Genomic DNA, 17650 nt, shown 5'->3' on the forward strand with positions numbered 1-17650 from the left:
ATGAGGCTGGAGAATCTCTTGAGCCCAGTTAAGTTCAAGATCAACCTGGGCAACATAGTGAGAAATTGTATTATTATTACTTTTTTAGTAATAATAATAAAAAGAAAGAAAATTAGCTGAGCATGGTGGTACACATCTGTAGTCCCAGCTACTCAAGTGACTGAGGCAGAAGGATCACCTGAGCCCAAGAGATCCAGGCTGCTGTGAGCTGTGGTTGTGCCACTGCATGGCAGCCTGGGAAACACAGTGAGACTCTATCTTTAAAAAAAAAAAGTCAAGTTCAAACAAAGAAAAACCAGAAGAATTTGTCATCAGGAAACCTATAAGAAAATCTGAAGAAAATTTCATATGCTGAAGAGAAATATTCAGGAAGTAATGACAAACACTGGAAAAAAGCATGCGTAAATATGACTCTCGCTTTTGCCTTGTTGTCTTTAACATACATAATTGTGTAAAGGAAAATGTTTAATACTACATCATAAAATGTAGCTCACATGTGTAATCCCAGCTACCTGGGAGGCTGAGGCAGGAGAACTGCTTGAATCTGGCAGAGGTGGCAGTGTGCCAAGGCTGCACCATTGCACTCCAGCCTGGGCAACAAGAGTGAAACGTGTTCCAAAAAAATAATTAATTAATTTAAAAAAGAAATTTATAGCATATGTAGATATAATTCATGTGACAACTACAACATGAAAGAGGTTACTGGAACATTTTTACATAAAAGTAGTTCAATATTAACTCTAAGTGAACTATGAAAAGTTAAGGATATATACCGTAATCCATAGAGTAACTGCTTTAAAAATGCTAAGAAATACAGCTAAAAAATAACAGATGAATTAAAATGAAATTCTTAAAAACTCAGTTAACCTAAAGAAAAAAGAAACAAAAGAACAAAACACAAATAAGATAAACAGACAACCAGCCTGGCCAACGTGTTAGACCGAAAACATGTTAGACCAAAAACCAACCATATCAATAATTACATTTAGTCCAGATATGGTGGCTCGCGCCTGTAATCCCAGCACTTTAGGAGTCCAAGGCAGGCAGTTCACGAGGTCAGGAGTTCAAGACCAGCCTGGTCAACATAGTGAAACCCCGTCTCTACTAAAAATACAAAGTTAGCTGGGCATAGTGGAGCACACCTGTAATCCCAGCTACTAGGGAGGCTGAGACATAAGAATCGCTTGAAACCGGGAGGCAGAGGTTGCAGTGAGCCGAGATCACACCACTGTACTCCAGCCTAGGCAACAAAGCAAGATGCCATCTTCAAAATACATAAAGCAAAAATGACAAAATTAAGAGGAGAAATGAACAAACCTACAAAACGGAGATTTTAACAACTGTTTTACAAATTGACAGAATTAGACAAAAGGGAAAAAAAAACCCACAAAACTCAATTTATCAGAGAAACAGCATCAACTACCTTAATCTTATTCACAGATACAAAACACACACACAACAATGGTAAAATACATATTATTTTCAAGTGCATATGGAACATTCACCAGGACAGAGCTTATGCTGGACCATAAATTAAATCTCAACAAATGTAAAAAGATTGAAATCCTACAGAGTATGTTCTCTGATTACAGGAAAATTACATTAGAAATCAACAGCAACATAAAATACCTGAAACTAAAACAACATACTTCTTTATTTGTTAACCAACAACCCATGGTCAACAAATAAATCACAAGATATATTAAATTGAACAAATACAGAAACACAACATACCCAAATTTGTAGGATGCTGCTAAAGAGTGCTCAGTAGGAAATTTGTAACTTTATTTTTATTTGTATTTATTATTATTATTATCCTGAGACAGAGTCTCACTCTGTTACCCAGGCTGGAGTGCAATGGTGCTGTCTCAGCTCATTGTAACCTCTGCCTCCCGGGTTCAAGCGATTCTTCTACCTCAGCTTCCCAAGTAGCTGAAATTACAGGCACCTGCCACCACGCCTGGCTAATTTTTGTATTTTACTAGAGATGGGGTTTCACCACGTTGGCCAGGCTGGTCTCAAACTCCCGACCTCAGGCAATCCGCCCACCTCAGCCTCTCAAAGTGCTGGGATTATAGGCATGAGCCACTGAGCCCAGCCAGAAATTTATAACTTTAAATGCTCATATCAGGATGAAAGATCTTTTCCTCAGGTAAAGAAAAAAAATAGGAAGTAAGATATAAATCAATTAGCTAAAGTTCCAGAAAAAGTTGAAGGAAGAAAAAAAAGATCAAAATAGAAATCAAAGATATTTAAAAAGACAAACAATAGGCCGGGTGCGGTGGCTCACGAGGTCAAGAGATGGAGACCATCCCAGTGAACATGGTGAAATCCCGTCTCTACTAAAAATACAAAAAATTAGCTGGGCATGGTGGTGCGTGCCTGTAATCTCAGCTACTCAGGAGGCTGAGGCAGAAGAATTGCCTGAACCCAGGAGGTGGAGGTTGTGGTAAGCTGAGATCGCGCCATTGCACTCCAGCCTGGGTAACAAGAGCGAAATTCCATCTCAAAAAAAAAAAAGACAAACAATAATAAAGTAAAAGGTCGGTTCTTTAAAAACAAAATAAAGCCCTAGTCATACTAACAGAGGGAATACAAATTAACAAAGTCAGAAATGAAAGGAGCATAACATTAAAATGATAAGGGAATATTATTAATAAAAGGTGAAAAAACATCAACAGAACAGTCAATTTTTTGGTTTTGGTTCACAATTAAAGCATAGGCAAAAGTGTGTGTAAGAAGAGGATTAATTTAACTCTAAATATGAACCTTCCACAGTTGAAATATCCTGTAATTCCACAAGGGGAGAGGTTGGTTCCGTTTTCATAGTGTTTTCTCCCACTGACGGACAGTTCAACTCCAAGCCTGCAGCCCCAGATCCATCCCCAAAGGAGTGGCAAGTCAGCGCAGATGAGACCTGGCCAGCCTCCAAAACAGACTTCAATTGACCTAGAAGAAAAAAAAAGTTTGGAGGAACATATACATGTATGTAATTCTGGAACTGAAAGTCTTACAACAGTCTACAAAAGCCACAGACTTTTTAGAGAAAAGAATTAATCTAAAACATAAAAGTATACATTCACAGGTTCCAGTACATACAGGCTAGCCTGTGAACTTCTCAAAGAAAGAGAAAGTGAAAGGAGAAATTGCTGGAAGTATAAACACAAAGGCACAAATGAGATGGCAGCAGAGAGAGAAGCAGGGCTCTTCAGTGTACCTCCAGGCCAACACTGACCCGTAGACAAGCAAAACCAACCACAAATGCATCCAGAAAGTATGTCTAATGAATAAATCATCAGTGAAGAGCAATACATTTTAAAAACACTGCAGCGCATTCAATAGTTTGATTTCGAGACAATTTAATACTTGTGGAAGGCAGAACACAATGACTTAGATGATTCTCACTAAATAAGCATCACTGACTCACCTTTTTCAGATTCCTTGGTACTAGACAACGTATCTTGCAAAGGATCCGTATCAACCAAATCTGATACAACCAAGTCAGGATCTAGGATCTCATGGGTCCCATTAGTGGACAGCCTGGAGGAACGTCTCCTCGATAAGTCTTTGTCAGTGTTTTCCGAGTAGTTTTTTGACTTTTCCTGGGCTATTAAACCATTAAGAGAGTTGTAGTCAAGAGACCAACAAGAAGAAATAACTCTGCTACTACAGATTTCTGGGCTGGATGTCTCTATAAGGACTTTACAGAGAGACTCCTGGAATGTCAGAGTAGAGATAAAAGGAAATACCCTTTCCTAGTTTACAGTTTTAAGTAAGGGCAAACCCTACCTGCCAGGACAGACTTTCACTTCTTTAAGGATTCATGATCTGAAAACATGTGCCAGGTCATGGTCCAGTCTTGACAACTATGTTCTATTTTGGGGCTTCCCAAATGTATTAACTTCCAAAGTCAATAAGCTTTATAAGAGCCTTACTTAGAGCCATCACAAATCCTTTTTGGAGCCAACAGGGTACTTCTGAAATTTAAATTTATTTATACAAATCAATAAATAGTATTTTATTTTTTATTTTTTTTTGAGACAGAGTCTCACTCTGTCACCCAGGCTGGAGGGCATGGCACGGTCTTGGCTCACTGCAACCTCCACCTCCCAGGTTCAAGCAATTCTCCTGCCTCAGCCTCCCGAGTAGCTGGGATTTCAGGCGCCCACCACAACACCCTGCTAATTTTTGTATTTTTAGTAGAGACACGGTTTCACCATGTTGGCTAGGCTAGTCTCGAACTCCTGACCTCAGATGATCCACCCGCCTCAGCCTCCCAAACTGCTGGGATTCCAGGCATGAGCCATGGTGCCCAGCTGATAAGTAGTATTTTCTTTTTCAATAGAGACGGGGTTTCATCATGTTGGCCAGGCTGATCTCGAACTCCTGACCTTGTGATCCGCCCGCCTCAGCCTCCCAAAGTGTTGGGATTACAGGCATGAGCCACCGCACCCAGCCTAATAAATAGTGTTTTTAAAGTTTCACTCTGCATATGTGAAACCCATCCCTTCCTAAGCCATTAATTTCCAGTGGCATCCAAATCAAATGTAATTTCTGGATATGGAGTTGATACCACAGAATTCAACATTAGCAGTTTGTGTTTTGGGATTTCTTTTTCCTATACCAAAAGCTCCTTCTGATCCAAATGCATCCCACTCACATTACCTTATGTGACCAGAGACAAACATTGGAGCCTATAGGGAATAGGGGCAGGATGAATAGAGAGAAGGTTGACCCAATGTCAAATTCTAGCCACACATAAACAAACTGGAGACTCACATGAATTTTTGTCAACCCGAGGACGTTTTAATGGGACTTCACATCCTTTTGATATTTTCCGTCTTCTCAATTCCAATGTTATTGGTTGCAAAGTTTGAGAGTTTGAATCCACAGCTACAATGTTTGTAAAACCACACAAAAAAAGATATGTAATTTCTTAGTGTTGTCATTTTTATATATAAACAAAACATATATATATATGCAGAAATCACTGCATTATAAACAGATCAAAAGGGCATTCTTACTTAAAAGTAAAATGAGTAAGAAATTACTTCCTTATAGGAGATGGTGATACCTTCCAATTGGCCTCCTCAGTCTTTTCTGTGATCCAGCTCTGGTTAAGAAATTACTTCCTTATAGGAGATGGTGATACCTTCCAATTGGCCTCCTCAGTCTTTTCTGTGATCCAGCTCTGGTTTTCAACCTCTACTTGTTACGTTAATTATCTTAGCATTGGGCCTATTTTTTTTTTTTTAGATGGAGTTTTGCTCTTGTTGCCCAGGCTGGAGTGCAATGGCACCATCTTGGCTCACCGCAACCTCCACCTCCCTGGTTCAAGCGATTCTCCTACCTCAGCCTCCTGAGTAGCTGGCATTACAAGCATGCACCACCATGCCTGGCTAATTTTGTATTTTTGGCAGAGACAGGGTTTCTCCATGTTTTTCAGGCTGGTCTCAAACTCCCAACCTCAGGTGATCTGCCCATCTCAGCCTCTCAAAGTACTGGGATTACAGGCGTGAGCCACCATGGCACTGGGCCTACTTTAGAGGGTACAAGTAAAATGTCCAAGAGAATTTTTATTCTTTTTTTTTTTTTTTTAAAGAGACAGAGTCACTCTCTGTCACCCAGGCTGAAGTACAGTGGCACAATCTCAGCTCACTGCAAACTCCGCCTCCCAGGTTCAAGCGATTCTCCTGCCTCAGCCTCCCGAGTAGCTGGGATTACAGGTACCTGCCACCACACCTGGCTAATTTTTGTATTTTTAGTAGAGTCAGAGCTTCCCCATATTGGTCAGGTTGATCTCAAACTCCGGACCTTAGGTGATCAGCTGCCTCGGCCTCCCAAAATTCTGGCATTACAGGCATGAGCCACCAAGCCCAGCATAGAATCTGTATTTTCTTTCTTTCTTTTTTTTGAGGCAGTTTTACTCTTCATGCCCTTAATGGAATGCAATGGCGTGCGATCTCAGCTCACTGCAACCTTCACTACCAGGTTCAAATGATTCTCCTGCCTCAGCTTCCCTCGTAGCTGAAATTACAGGCACCTGCCACCACGCCCAGCTAATTTTTTGTATTATTAGTAGAGACAGGGCTTCACTATGTGGGCCAGACTGGTCTCGAACTCCTGACCTCAAGTGATCGACCCACCTCAGCCTCCCAAAGTGGTGAGATCACAGGCGTGAGCCACCACACCCGGCTGAGAATTTGTATTTTCTTAAACATGACCCTAAAAAAGTTTTGGGGAGACTATGCTACTTAACAGTGTATGTTCCAGGCAAGGCTGCTAGTCACCAGCAAACCCAGCTGACATAATTTAGCAGTACACACGCTAAGCCTTTGGAGAGTATTTACTATTTAGTTTTTCATTTGTTTGTTTGCTTGTTTTTTTGAGATGAAGTCTTGCTCTGTTGACCAGGCTGGAGTGCAGTGGCACAATCTCGGCTCAGAGCAACCTCTGCCTCCTAGGTTCAAACGATTCTCCTGCCTCAGCCTTCCCTGAAGCTGGGATTATAGGCACCTGCCACCACACCTGGCTAATGATGATGATGATGATGATTATTAATATTTTTGGTAGAGATGGGATTTCACTATGTTGGCCAGGCTGGTCTCAAACTCCTGACCTCAAGTGACCCGCCCACCTTGCCCTCCTAAAGTGTTGAGATTACAGGTGTTTGAGCCACACCCCCAGCATAGTACTTACTATTTAGTTTTTTTTTTTTATTTTGTTTTATTTTATTTACTTATTTTAGGAGAAACGGGGTTTTGCCATGTTGGTCAGGCTGATCTGGAACTCCTGATTTCAAGTGATCCACCCAACTTGGCTTCCCAAAGTGCTGGGATTACAGGTGTGAGCCGCCCTGCCTGGCCTTTTTTTTTTTTTTTTTTTTTTTTTTTGAGACGGAGTCTCACTCTGTTACCCAGGTTGAGCACTGTGGCATGATCTTGGCTCACTGCAACTTCCACCTCCTGGATTCAGGTGATTCTTCTGCCTTAGCCTCCCAAGTAGCTGGGACTACAGGCATGTGCAACCACGCTAATTTTTTGTGTGTTTTTGGTAGAGATGGGCTTTCACAATCTTGGCCAGGCTGCTCTCGAACTCCTGACCTTAAGATCCACCCACCTCGGCCTCCCAAAGCGCTGGGATTATAGGTGTGAGCCACTATGCCTGGCGTGCCTGGCTTTTTTTTAAATTTTTTTGAGACAGAGTTTTGCTCTTGTTGCCCAGGCTGGAGTGCAGTTGCTGCAATCTGGCTCACCACAACCTCCCCTCCCCGGGTTCAAGCGATTCTGCTGCCTCAGCCTCCCCGGTAGCTGGGATTACAGGCATGCACCACCAAGCCCAGCTAATTTTGTATTTTTAGTAGAGATGGGGTTTCTCCACGTTGGTCAGGCTGGTCTTGAACTCTAGGCCTCAGGTGATCTGCCCACCTTGATCTCCCAAAGTGCTGGGATTACAGGAGTGAACCACTGTGCCTGGCTCTTACTATTTAGTTTTGACCTACCACTTAGGAAGCTCTCACGAAATCAGAAAAAAACGAGAATCAAAAAGGCAAGCAGAAGAAAGAAACTGGGAAGTTGGGCAAGAAGGCAGGGCTAAGGGGTCTCAGGAAGGGCAAAAGGTGGAGAAAGAAGAGGGAGGAGGAAAGGAAGAGGGAGGAAGATACGTAAATGGGAGGAAAAGAGGAAAGGAATGAAGAAAGATGAGAAGAGGGAAAGAGAGAAAAGACTCATCTAAGACCTGTAGCTTCAGGTCAAATGGCTCAAGACACAGGCCTGAAGTGTGTGGAGGAAAACTGGAGGAGACCACTGAGCTCCTTGGTTCTTCCTGGGTTCAAGCTTCCCAATGTGCCAGTATTGTTTTGTTCAAACTGGCGGAACTTGGAAATCTCATACATTCCAAGTTAAACATAAATACAAACCTGCTGGGCGTGGTGGCTCACGTCTCTAATCCCAGCACTTTGGGAGGCCGAGGTGGGCAGATCACCTGAGATCAGGAGTTCAAGACCAGGCTGGCCAACAGGGTGAAACCCCATCTCTACTAAAAATGCAAAAACTTAGCTGGGCGTGGTGGCACACGCTGTAGTCCCAGGTACTCCGGAAGCTGAGGCACAAGAATCGCTTGAACCCAGGAGGCAGAGGTTACAGTGAGCCAAGATCCTGCACTCTAGCCTGGGAGACAGAGTAAGACTTCCATCTCAAAAATAAATAAATAAAATAAAATAAATACAAACAATCCTCTCTAAGTAGCTCAGATACTGTTCCCAATCAAGTCTATACAACCTAGGGTGCTCAAGGAAGGCTCTACAAGTCAGTGACCTTATTCCAAGTAATGTTTTAAGGGGATTTGAACAATATATGGGATACTTGGCAAGTCTTCTTCCCTTTGATACCATATAGAAACGGCCTCACTATACAGAACTTGAGTTTTTCCCAAACTCCTCTTACAGTGTAAGTCACCTGGGAAGCTTATTAACAATTCATATTCCCAGGTTTCCACCGGGATAGTCTAACTGGAAAGGACTAAGGCATGGCTGGAATCTGTTTTTACAAGTGCCTTGGGCGAGGATTCACCGTAACTTGGAAAACATCCTTTCTATATTAAAGTTATCCTACTCACTATGAAATCCTACACTTATTTTTTTTAAATGTCCTTTCTCTTATCTCAATGGAGTCATGTGGCTTCAAAGGAGTAGTCCGCTTGTTGGGGTACAACTACTCCTGTACATACCTTCTGGAGGGTATAAGCCAGGGTATGAATAGCTAATAGGGAATCAGTTTCAAAACATTCAGGTCTCACACATACTCTTTCCTAAACTGAGCTAAGGACATGTCAGATTTCTGCCAGTTTACATTTTCCACCCCTCCTTGTATAACTGCCTTTAACTGTCCTTCACTTCACATAAAAGGGCCCGCCTCTCATACATCCCACATCTTAATATTGTGTTCTGCCTGCAGGTTTAAAACTTCCAGATTTTCTCAACTGGGGTTCCTCATCTGAACAGACACGTATTTTCTCTGTTTTCCTAAGGGTGGTATACAACTAGTTCTAATCTCAATGCACTAAGGTCAATCCATCACAGATCAAGGATGCCTTGGGCCTTGTGGCTTCTCTCAGAACTCTGTTGAGAAAGCCAGTGAGCGTAAAGCCAGTGAGCGTAAAGCCAGTGAGCGTAAAGCCAGTGAGCGTAAAGCCAGTGAGCATAAAGCCAGTGAGCATAAAGCCAGTGAGCATAAAGCCAGTGAGCGTAAAGCCAGTACTGTTCAATGGAAACATACTAAGAGGGCAAGCCACATGTAATTTTTTTTTTTTTTTTTTTTTTTGAGATGGAGTCTCACACTGTCACCAAGGCTGGAGTGCAGTGGTACGATCCTGGATCACTGCAACCTCTGCCTGCTGGGTTCAACAGATTCTCCTGCCTCACCCTCCCAAGTAGGTGGGATTATGAGCCACCATGCTCATATAATTTTTGTGTTTTTAGTAGAGACACAATTTCACCATGTTAACCAAGCTGGTCTCAAACTCCTGACCTCAGGTGATCCGCCTACCTTGGCCCCAAAATGCTGGGATTACAGGTGTGAGCCACTGCACCCAGCCAATTTTTGTATTTTTAGTAGTGACAGGGTTTCACCATGTTGGCCAGGCTGGTCTCAAACTCCTGACCTCAAGTGATCCACCCACCTCAGTCTCCCAAAGTGCTGGGATTATAGGTATGAGCCACCATGCCCGGTCATACTCAATATTTTTAAATTGATGTGTGTTACATTCTTTGTACTAAGTATTTGAAATCCAGTGTTTACTTACACTTATAGCACATCTCGATTCAGACTAGTTACACTTCAAGTAGTCAATAGCACCATGCGGCTACTGGCTACCATACTGGACAGCAAAGGTCTAGGCCCTATTTAGCCCTAGGGACAATTACAGCATCCTCAGCTCCTGAGGGCAAATCCCAGTTACAACCACTAGAGGGGAAGATCCCTTAGTTCATCTGGAGACAAATCAACCTATTATATAATTTCCTATCTTACAATGAATACTAATATATTTATGTGAAGAAAGCTAAATTTTTTCCCACCGAAATTAAGTTTGAAAGCTGATTTGATAGGGAAGACCAGCTTTCCATTCTCTACATCGTTAGGAAATAATGAAAAGGTTTGCTTTGTAGTTCCACAATTTTGATGAAAATACATGGCACGCACATGTGTGTGTGTGTGTGTGTGTGTGTGTGAGAGAGAGAGAGAGAGAGAGAGTGTGTGTGTGTGGGGGTGTCACTGCATTGCCTAGCCTGGTTTGGAACTCTTGGGCTCAAGCAATCCTCCCACTTCATCCTCCTGAGTAGCTGGGACAACAAACATGCACCAACGCACTCAGCCTTCACGTTTTTGTATCTTAAATATATCCACTGCAGCTATTTAAAATTGTGAGAAAAAGATAAATACTGCTTTAAAACATGCTAGGGGATTCTCAGTTTGTCAGCTAAACACATAGAGAATGCACAATCAAGAATGTCTGAAGATCACTGCCAGATACTTAATCATGGGCAGGCTCAGTCTAGAGACCCTGGGGGACTCTTCATGACACTGAATTGATCTGGAGAATGAGTGTTTGGCTTAGGAAGGAATCAGAGCTTGTTTCATTCTTGGTTATTCTAGAATAATTCCAAATTTTAAGTTTTCTAGTAACTGTCATTCTTTCCTAAATCTATACCCTCTAACCTTGTCTCTTACCGATTAGCCACCTCGGTTTTTTATTTAGACTGTGAAAATTTCTAATCAATAATTACTCTCCAAGGAGCTCAATTACAAAATGTACCCATGCATTTTAGCTCCGATGTTCCTTTGTCCCCGTCTCCTTCAGAAGCCCATACCTTTTTACTACTTCTTTTCTTTCATGTCTGTCTTACTAAAACTCTATTTCCCGATTCCAGGTTCCATTAAGCTGACTTAAATGGAGATCGTTTGAAAAAGTACAAGGAAAAGGCCTTGGTTTATCAGGTTTTCTCAAATAAGCTGAAGTATCTAGTCAACAGTTAACCAGTGCTTCAGGGAGCTCAGGTATGAACACACTTCCCAACTTACATTCACTTAAATTCAGTTTCGTGAACACAACTTGTTTCCAGATCATAAAACAATTCAAAATCAGTCACAAAAACAAAGAACTGAAGTACACAAGTTACAAAGAACCACAAAGGGCCACAGAAGAATATTCTGGCATTGCCCATTGTAGAGCCCACTTGAAAAACTCACCAGTAGGAGCTATGGAAGGGGGTCTGCCTCGTTTTCTTTTGGGTTCCCTCAAGTTTTCTTGTGGACTCTTCACAATGTCATTTTCAGGTTTCTTATCCACTTTGGCTTCTCCAGAATACTCCCTGTCGTTTTCTGAAATGTTTTCCTTATCTTCCTTCTCGTTCTTAGGAAGGCTTTTCTCTGACACTTTCCCCTTTTCAGAACAGGTCAACTTTCCTTCTTTATCAGGCTGCTTGGGTCGCTTTTCTGTCTTTAAGGGTTTATCTTCTTTGTCTTTCTTCACATTCACTGTGGCTTTTCTCTGTTCCTTAAACCTCTCTCGTTTATCAGGAGATGATGAAAGACTTTTGTGATCTGTTTCTTTAGGCCTAGCATTACCCACAATATTCTAAAATGAGCAAAATAGTGATGAAACACTTTGTGATTACTTGCAAATACAAAATCAGGAGTTTCTTACAAACTTATGAAGACAAACAAAGAAATTAAGAGGACATATGCCAGGTCACAAATACAAAGCACCACTGAACATATCCACCTGTACTGAGTTGAGAATCAATCCTTAAACTTAAAACAATTCAATTCTTCCAAGGACAGAGCAGTCTCCCTTATTATGACGAATAAGTCACTAGAAAATAAAATTCTGGTTTTGTTTTTTTTTTTGAGATGGAGTCTTGCTCTGTCACCAGGTCGGAGTGCAGTGCCACGATCTCAGCTCACTGCAACCTCCACCTCCCAGATCAAGCAATTCCCCTGCCTCAGCCTCCCAAGTAGCTGGGACTACTACATGCGTGCCACTACTCCCTGCTAGTTTTTTGTATTTTAGTAGAGACAGGGTTTCACCATGTTGGCCAAGATGGTCTTGATCTCCTGACTTCGTGATCCGCCCACCTCGGCCTCCCAAAGTGTTGGAATTACTACAGGCCTGAGCTACCACACAAGGCCAACTCTGGGTTTTTGTTTGTTTTTGTTTCTGAGACAAGGTCTCTCTCTCAGTTGCTCAGGCTGGAGTGCAGTGGCATAATCATGGCTCATGCAGCCTTGACTCCTAGGCCCAAGCGATCCTCCCACCTCAGCCTTCCGGGTAGCTGGGACCACAGGCATGTTTCACCATGTCCAGCTAAGTTTTTTATTGTTATTTTTTGTAGAGATAGGGTCTCCCTATGTTGCCCAGGCTGGTCTCAAACTCCTGGGCTCAAGCAATCCTCCTGCCTCAGCCTCCTAAAGTACTGGAATTATAGGCACTAGCCACCATGCCTGGCCTTAAAATTCAGAAAAGCAATCTTTCTGGCAGAGGTGTTCTAAGAAAATGCCTTCATGCTCTGTCCTTATCTCCAGCATTACTATACTGACCCAGAGCTTTTCAGAGGCCTGGTTCAGTTTGCCAGCATATGCTGATGTCTTATGTAGAGAAAAACCCAAAATAATAACTGGAAGCTGAACAGGAAATCTATAAAGGTTCTGGGTTTTTCCAACCCAGAACCAAGGTCTCTGCTTCCTCTACTAGGTTGTGCTCAGTTCAACAGCCACCTACTGTGTTCCTGAGCTACTTGGGATTTTTTGCGTATTGGCAGGAAATACTGTTTCTTAGTTACATTCTCCCTAAATTACATTCTTTAAAATTCACACTAAAAGTCACAGGTCCTCTAATATGACTGTTTTATAATAAGGCCAGGTCTGAAAACTCAAGATTCCAAAACTCTAATTAAGTTTATTTGTGTACATATCTCTCTTCTAGGACCTCAAAAGAACAGAGACCACCATACTATGTTCATATGAGATCCCCAGCACCTAGCACAACTAGGCACATGGTTTCCACTGGAAGCAGAAAGGAGTACCTAAATACTCAATAAATAAAAGTTTAATTTGTTCTACTGGGAAAAATAATAAACAAGAAAATATTTTTTCAAGTCCCCAAAATTATCCTGAAAGCAGCCAGGTTTGAGAACAGGAATTCTTGTCAACGGCCAGCAGAAAGAGAAAGTGAAATCGCCCTTCTTACTGGGGGTTCAGGGAGGAGTTGGCAATTTGAGTCAAAACTAAAAAGGTTATACCTTTGAACTAGAACAAATTCCTAGAAATAAAATTAGCTAAGAGAATAATCAGACTTGTGTATCTGGATTTACAAATATCCTTAATGACCATTTGGGAATTGGTTACACAAAGTGCAGTTACATACATATTACAAAATACTACATATTACAAAATAGCCATTAAAAATCATATTCTCAGAATATTAAGGAACTTGGGGAAATGTTAGTTAAAAGAAAAGAGCAGTACTATATTAATGTACCACAACTCCAGTTTTGAAAAGAAATAGATACACACACACACACACACACACAAACGCTTAATAAAAACACAGAAAGATATACACCAAACTGTTAAGCCAAGTTATACACCAAAGTATTAAGAACATTTATATCTGTTTGATGGAATTATAGTTTTTATTTCTTTATGCCTTGTACTTTTCAAATTTTCTACAGCAAACATGTATTACAACATCACAAATGTAAGTGTCACTAATAGAGAGGCTATCCAAACATTTATGGCAGCGCAGTGCTACAGAACAAAAAAAATCTCAATCTATTCTAATAGTAAGTGGAAAAACCTTTAAAACCGCCCATGACAGATAACTAGCCAAACTGCTGTTCCCTCTTGGAAAAGAAACCAAGTCCAGGAGCCATGCACCTGTGTTTAAGGGCCTACCAGGCTAAGGTTAGACACTCAGAGGCCACCGGGAAATGAGAAATGAAGCACGGCACCCAGAAATCCTCGGTGGGTAAGGCACCCACCTCCAAGCCAAGCACTGTAAGTGCTATCCATCAATTTACTGAGTAAAGCAGAGTGAACAGATAAACATTTGTTATCTGAAGCCCTGGACTTCCACTTGGGAAGGTTCTGGATATATTCAGCCAAATCTGGGCAAGTTCATTATTCTGTCCTCTATATTAGCTTTTTCTACAAACCTAACATAAAAATTGCAAAATTTAAGGCCAAAACAATGTTTTAGAATACTGTATGGCTCCTTACGTGCCTGAGAGACAAGTGATCAAAAGAAAAAGCATCATTGGGGCCCAAGCTTTAAGTAATAATTTTGTTAATTTTCTGAAGGGGAAAACAAGCAAAAGGCAAAAACATTCTTGAGGTTACCTCTAAAGGTACCATGTATCAAAATCCTTTGAAGTAGCTAGGCATGGTGGTTCACACCTGTAATCTCAGCAGTTTGGGAGGCTAAGGTGGGCAGATCACCTGAGGTCAGGAGTTCGAGACCAGCCTGGCAAACACGGTGAAACCCCTATCTCTACTGAAAATACAAAAATTAGCCAAGCATGGTGGCACATGCCTGTAGTCCCAGCTATTCAGGGGGCTGAGACTGGAGAATCACTTGAACTTGGGAGGTGGCGTTTACAGTGAGCAGAGATCAGGCCACTGTACTCCAGTCTGGGCAACAGAGAAAGACTCTGTCTCAAAAAAAGAAAAAAAAAAATTACAAATATACATATAGAACAATTCATTAAAAATCTCTGATAAGTAGAATTGTTTCATCATCACAAAGAAACAACACAGGGCCAGGCGCAGTGGCTCACACCTGTAATCCTAGCATTTTGGGAGGCTGAGGTGGGCAGATTGCCTGAGCTCAAGGGTTTGAGACCAGCCTAGACAACATGGTGAAATCCTGTCTCTACTAACATACCAAAAATGAGCCGGGCATGGTGGCACACACCTGTAGTCTCAGCTATCTAGGAGGCTGAGCAGGAGAATCACTTGAAACAGGGAGGCAGGGAAGTTGCAGTGGGCCAAGATTGCACCACTGCGCTCTAGTCTGGGCAACAGAACAAGACTCTGTCTCAAAAAAAAAAAAACAAAGACACAACAGGTTATATAGCATCACCAAATACTGTCACATCAACTGCCACCCAAGGGGCTGAGTAACCAGTTATGATGTCTCAGTGATAAAATATTTTACTAAATTGCTAAATTAGCTGTCTCAACAGGTGAAATTAGTAATAAAGATTTTTAAAAACACCAATATCCAAATGTTGATCTCTATTTTCCCCTCAACTATTAAAACATAAACACAAAAAAGACAAAAGGTGAAAAATCATGAAGTAAGCAACACTCCTAGATGGCTTATCTAGTTTGCATAGATATCTATGCAAACCGTATTTCCAGTATCAAAACTGAGGCCCCTTGCTCAGGCAAGTAAATGCACGGTGACTAGAACAATAGGATACAAAATTCTCAAACCAGGCACATCTAACACAAGTGGCTGATAAATCTGTGCCAAATGGTAGCTCTGTAAACTGCCAAGACATGGTCCTAAGCTAAAAGACAGACCTAGATGGAGAGAACACATGCTGGAGATCTGTCTCCTTGAGAAATTCAGTAAGTTCCCTGTGATGGCTAACAGCTGTGTTGGGGGGGGGCAGGGCACAGAGAGAAGAAGTGTGCCTGTGTGTGTGTGTGTGTGTGTGTGTGTGTGTGTGTGTGGTGGGGAAGGCAGGGCCCAGAGAGAAGAAAAGAATAACCAGACACTGTTGAGAAAAGATGAAGAAAACAGAATATAGGCAGTGGTATCCAAGTATCTGGCACTTTTGAAAAAAATCTCTATTAAAAGGAAACAGCGGCCAGGCATGGTGGGGATCACCTGAGGTCAGGAGTTCGAGACCAGCCTGACCAGTATGATCAAATCCTAATCTCTACTCAAAATACAAAAAAATTAGCCGGGCCTGGTGGTGCATGCCTATAATCCCAGCAACTCAGAAGGCTGAGACAAAAGAATTGCTTGAACCCAGGAGGCAGAGGATTGCACTCCAGCCTGGGCAACAGAGTAGGACCGTGTCTCTAATAAATAAATAGGAAACAGCAAAGAGACAAACATTTACAACTTCTGAAAACTTGTGTATTATTTTCTCACCAGAAAATAATTGTGTCAGATGAAGAAAATAAACAGTTGCCATCATAAATGTAATGTCTTTATTTGAGGAAAGAAAAATACAACGTTAACATTATTCATAATACAAAGCACAAAACCACATTTCTCACCTGATCTTTGGAAAAAGCTTTGACATGAATATGTTTGACAGTCTGAACTACTCCATCATAAAATTTCACAGTATAAGTACCTAAAATTCAAGAAGATATCATGATTTTAACTCAGTTTCATTAAAGTGGTAACTTTTCAAAGTATAAACACAAGGGATCTCCAACCACATAATAAGCTTATAGGAGTTTAAAACTGTTTAAGAATCATATTGAATCTTACTTATGTCCAAGGTAACAGTATGCTGCCTTCATTTCTTACGATTACACAGTTTCAATCTACATAAATCAAAATCCATCAAAAAAAAACTCCCATTTTTAGAGATGCTTCATTAAGAAAAAAAAAAAATTTCACTGAATTTTTGTCAAGAACAATTAAGAATGTGAGGAAAGCCTGGGTACAGTGGCTCACATCTGTAATCCCCAAACTTTGGAAGGCCAAAGTGGGCAGATCATGAGGTCAGCAGATCAAGACCATCCTGGCTAACATGGTGAAACCCCATCTCTACTGAAAATACAAAAAAAAATTAGCCAGGCATGGTGGCTTGTGCCTGTAGCCCCAGCTACTCAGGAGGCTGAGGCTGGGGAATCGCTTGAATCTGGGAGATGAAGGTTGCAGTGAGCTGAGTTTGTGCCACTGCACCCTAGCCTGGCGAAAGAGCAAGACTCCGTCTCAAACAAACAAAAAGAATGTGAGGAACATGCTGACTTATTTATCCCTTGGTGAATTTTTTACTTTTGTAATTTAATCTTTATGTTCTGGGCTTGGGCCCATAGTAGCTCTTAAGCTTTAAAAAAAAGATCATGGCTCTCTGTCTTTTAGAGAGAGGGACTCCATCCAAAAAAAAATCATTCCAATAAATGTATTGTGTTTCTAGAGATGTGCTCTATCTCCACATCTCAAAATCCATTTGAATTATCTTCATGATACAATGTTTTAAAAGAGACTTGGCCAAAACATAAAATGCTACATTGTTAGTTTTTTCCTGCTACATTGTTAATGTTTTCCCCATTAGGAAAAAAAGTATTCAATAAAGATCCCTCCCTGCTAAAAAACCTTAAGCTATAAACTCAACTAATCTTATCTTCCCAAATAAGATGTCCAACTACAGACGTTCTCATTAACTGCACCGGAACAACACTTTCAAATTTTGCATCTTAGAACCAATTCATGCCCCACCCATTTTTGCCCCAGGGCTTTAAAATAATAATCACAGTTAATCTTGTCAAGGTTCAGAAATGGGAAACAGGTTTTTCCCTTTTTAGGACCAATTCCCCCAACCCCTGCAAAAAAAACCTTTGTTGCTGGGAGCAACAAAGTTAAGATCTAGTTCCCTCCTTCTTGCACATTCTCTCCCTAA

The 17650-nt window shown here is 41.3% G+C and overlaps 1 protein-coding gene across 13 annotated transcripts in view; it reads right to left on the minus strand.

The window, feature by feature from the left end:
- The window catches only part of PHF20 (PHD finger protein 20), a 196886-nt gene that overhangs the window by 68311 nt on the left and 110925 nt on the right, over positions 1 to 17650 (minus strand). For 8 of the 13 annotated variants that reach the window (XM_035302759.3, XM_054256870.2, XM_054256872.2 and 5 more), the window contains 5 exons: positions 16293 to 16372; positions 11247 to 11634; positions 4780 to 4893; positions 3428 to 3607; positions 2770 to 2949 (listed from right to left, as the gene is read on the minus strand). In XM_035302759.3, coding sequence (XP_035158650.3) covers positions 2770 to 2949; positions 3428 to 3607; positions 4780 to 4893; positions 11247 to 11634; positions 16293 to 16372 — 942 coding nt within the window. The remainder of the gene's footprint in view (positions 1 to 2769; positions 2950 to 3427; positions 3608 to 4779; positions 4894 to 11246; positions 11635 to 16292; positions 16373 to 17650) is intronic. The other 5 variants (XM_008995455.5, XM_078370986.1, XM_078370987.1 and 2 more) reach the window with 2 other exon arrangements.

Source organism: Callithrix jacchus, chromosome 5, assembly GCF_049354715.1.
Source record: "Callithrix jacchus isolate 240 chromosome 5, calJac240_pri, whole genome shotgun sequence".
In the NCBI taxonomy this organism is placed as follows: domain Eukaryota; kingdom Metazoa; phylum Chordata; class Mammalia; order Primates; family Cebidae; genus Callithrix; species Callithrix jacchus.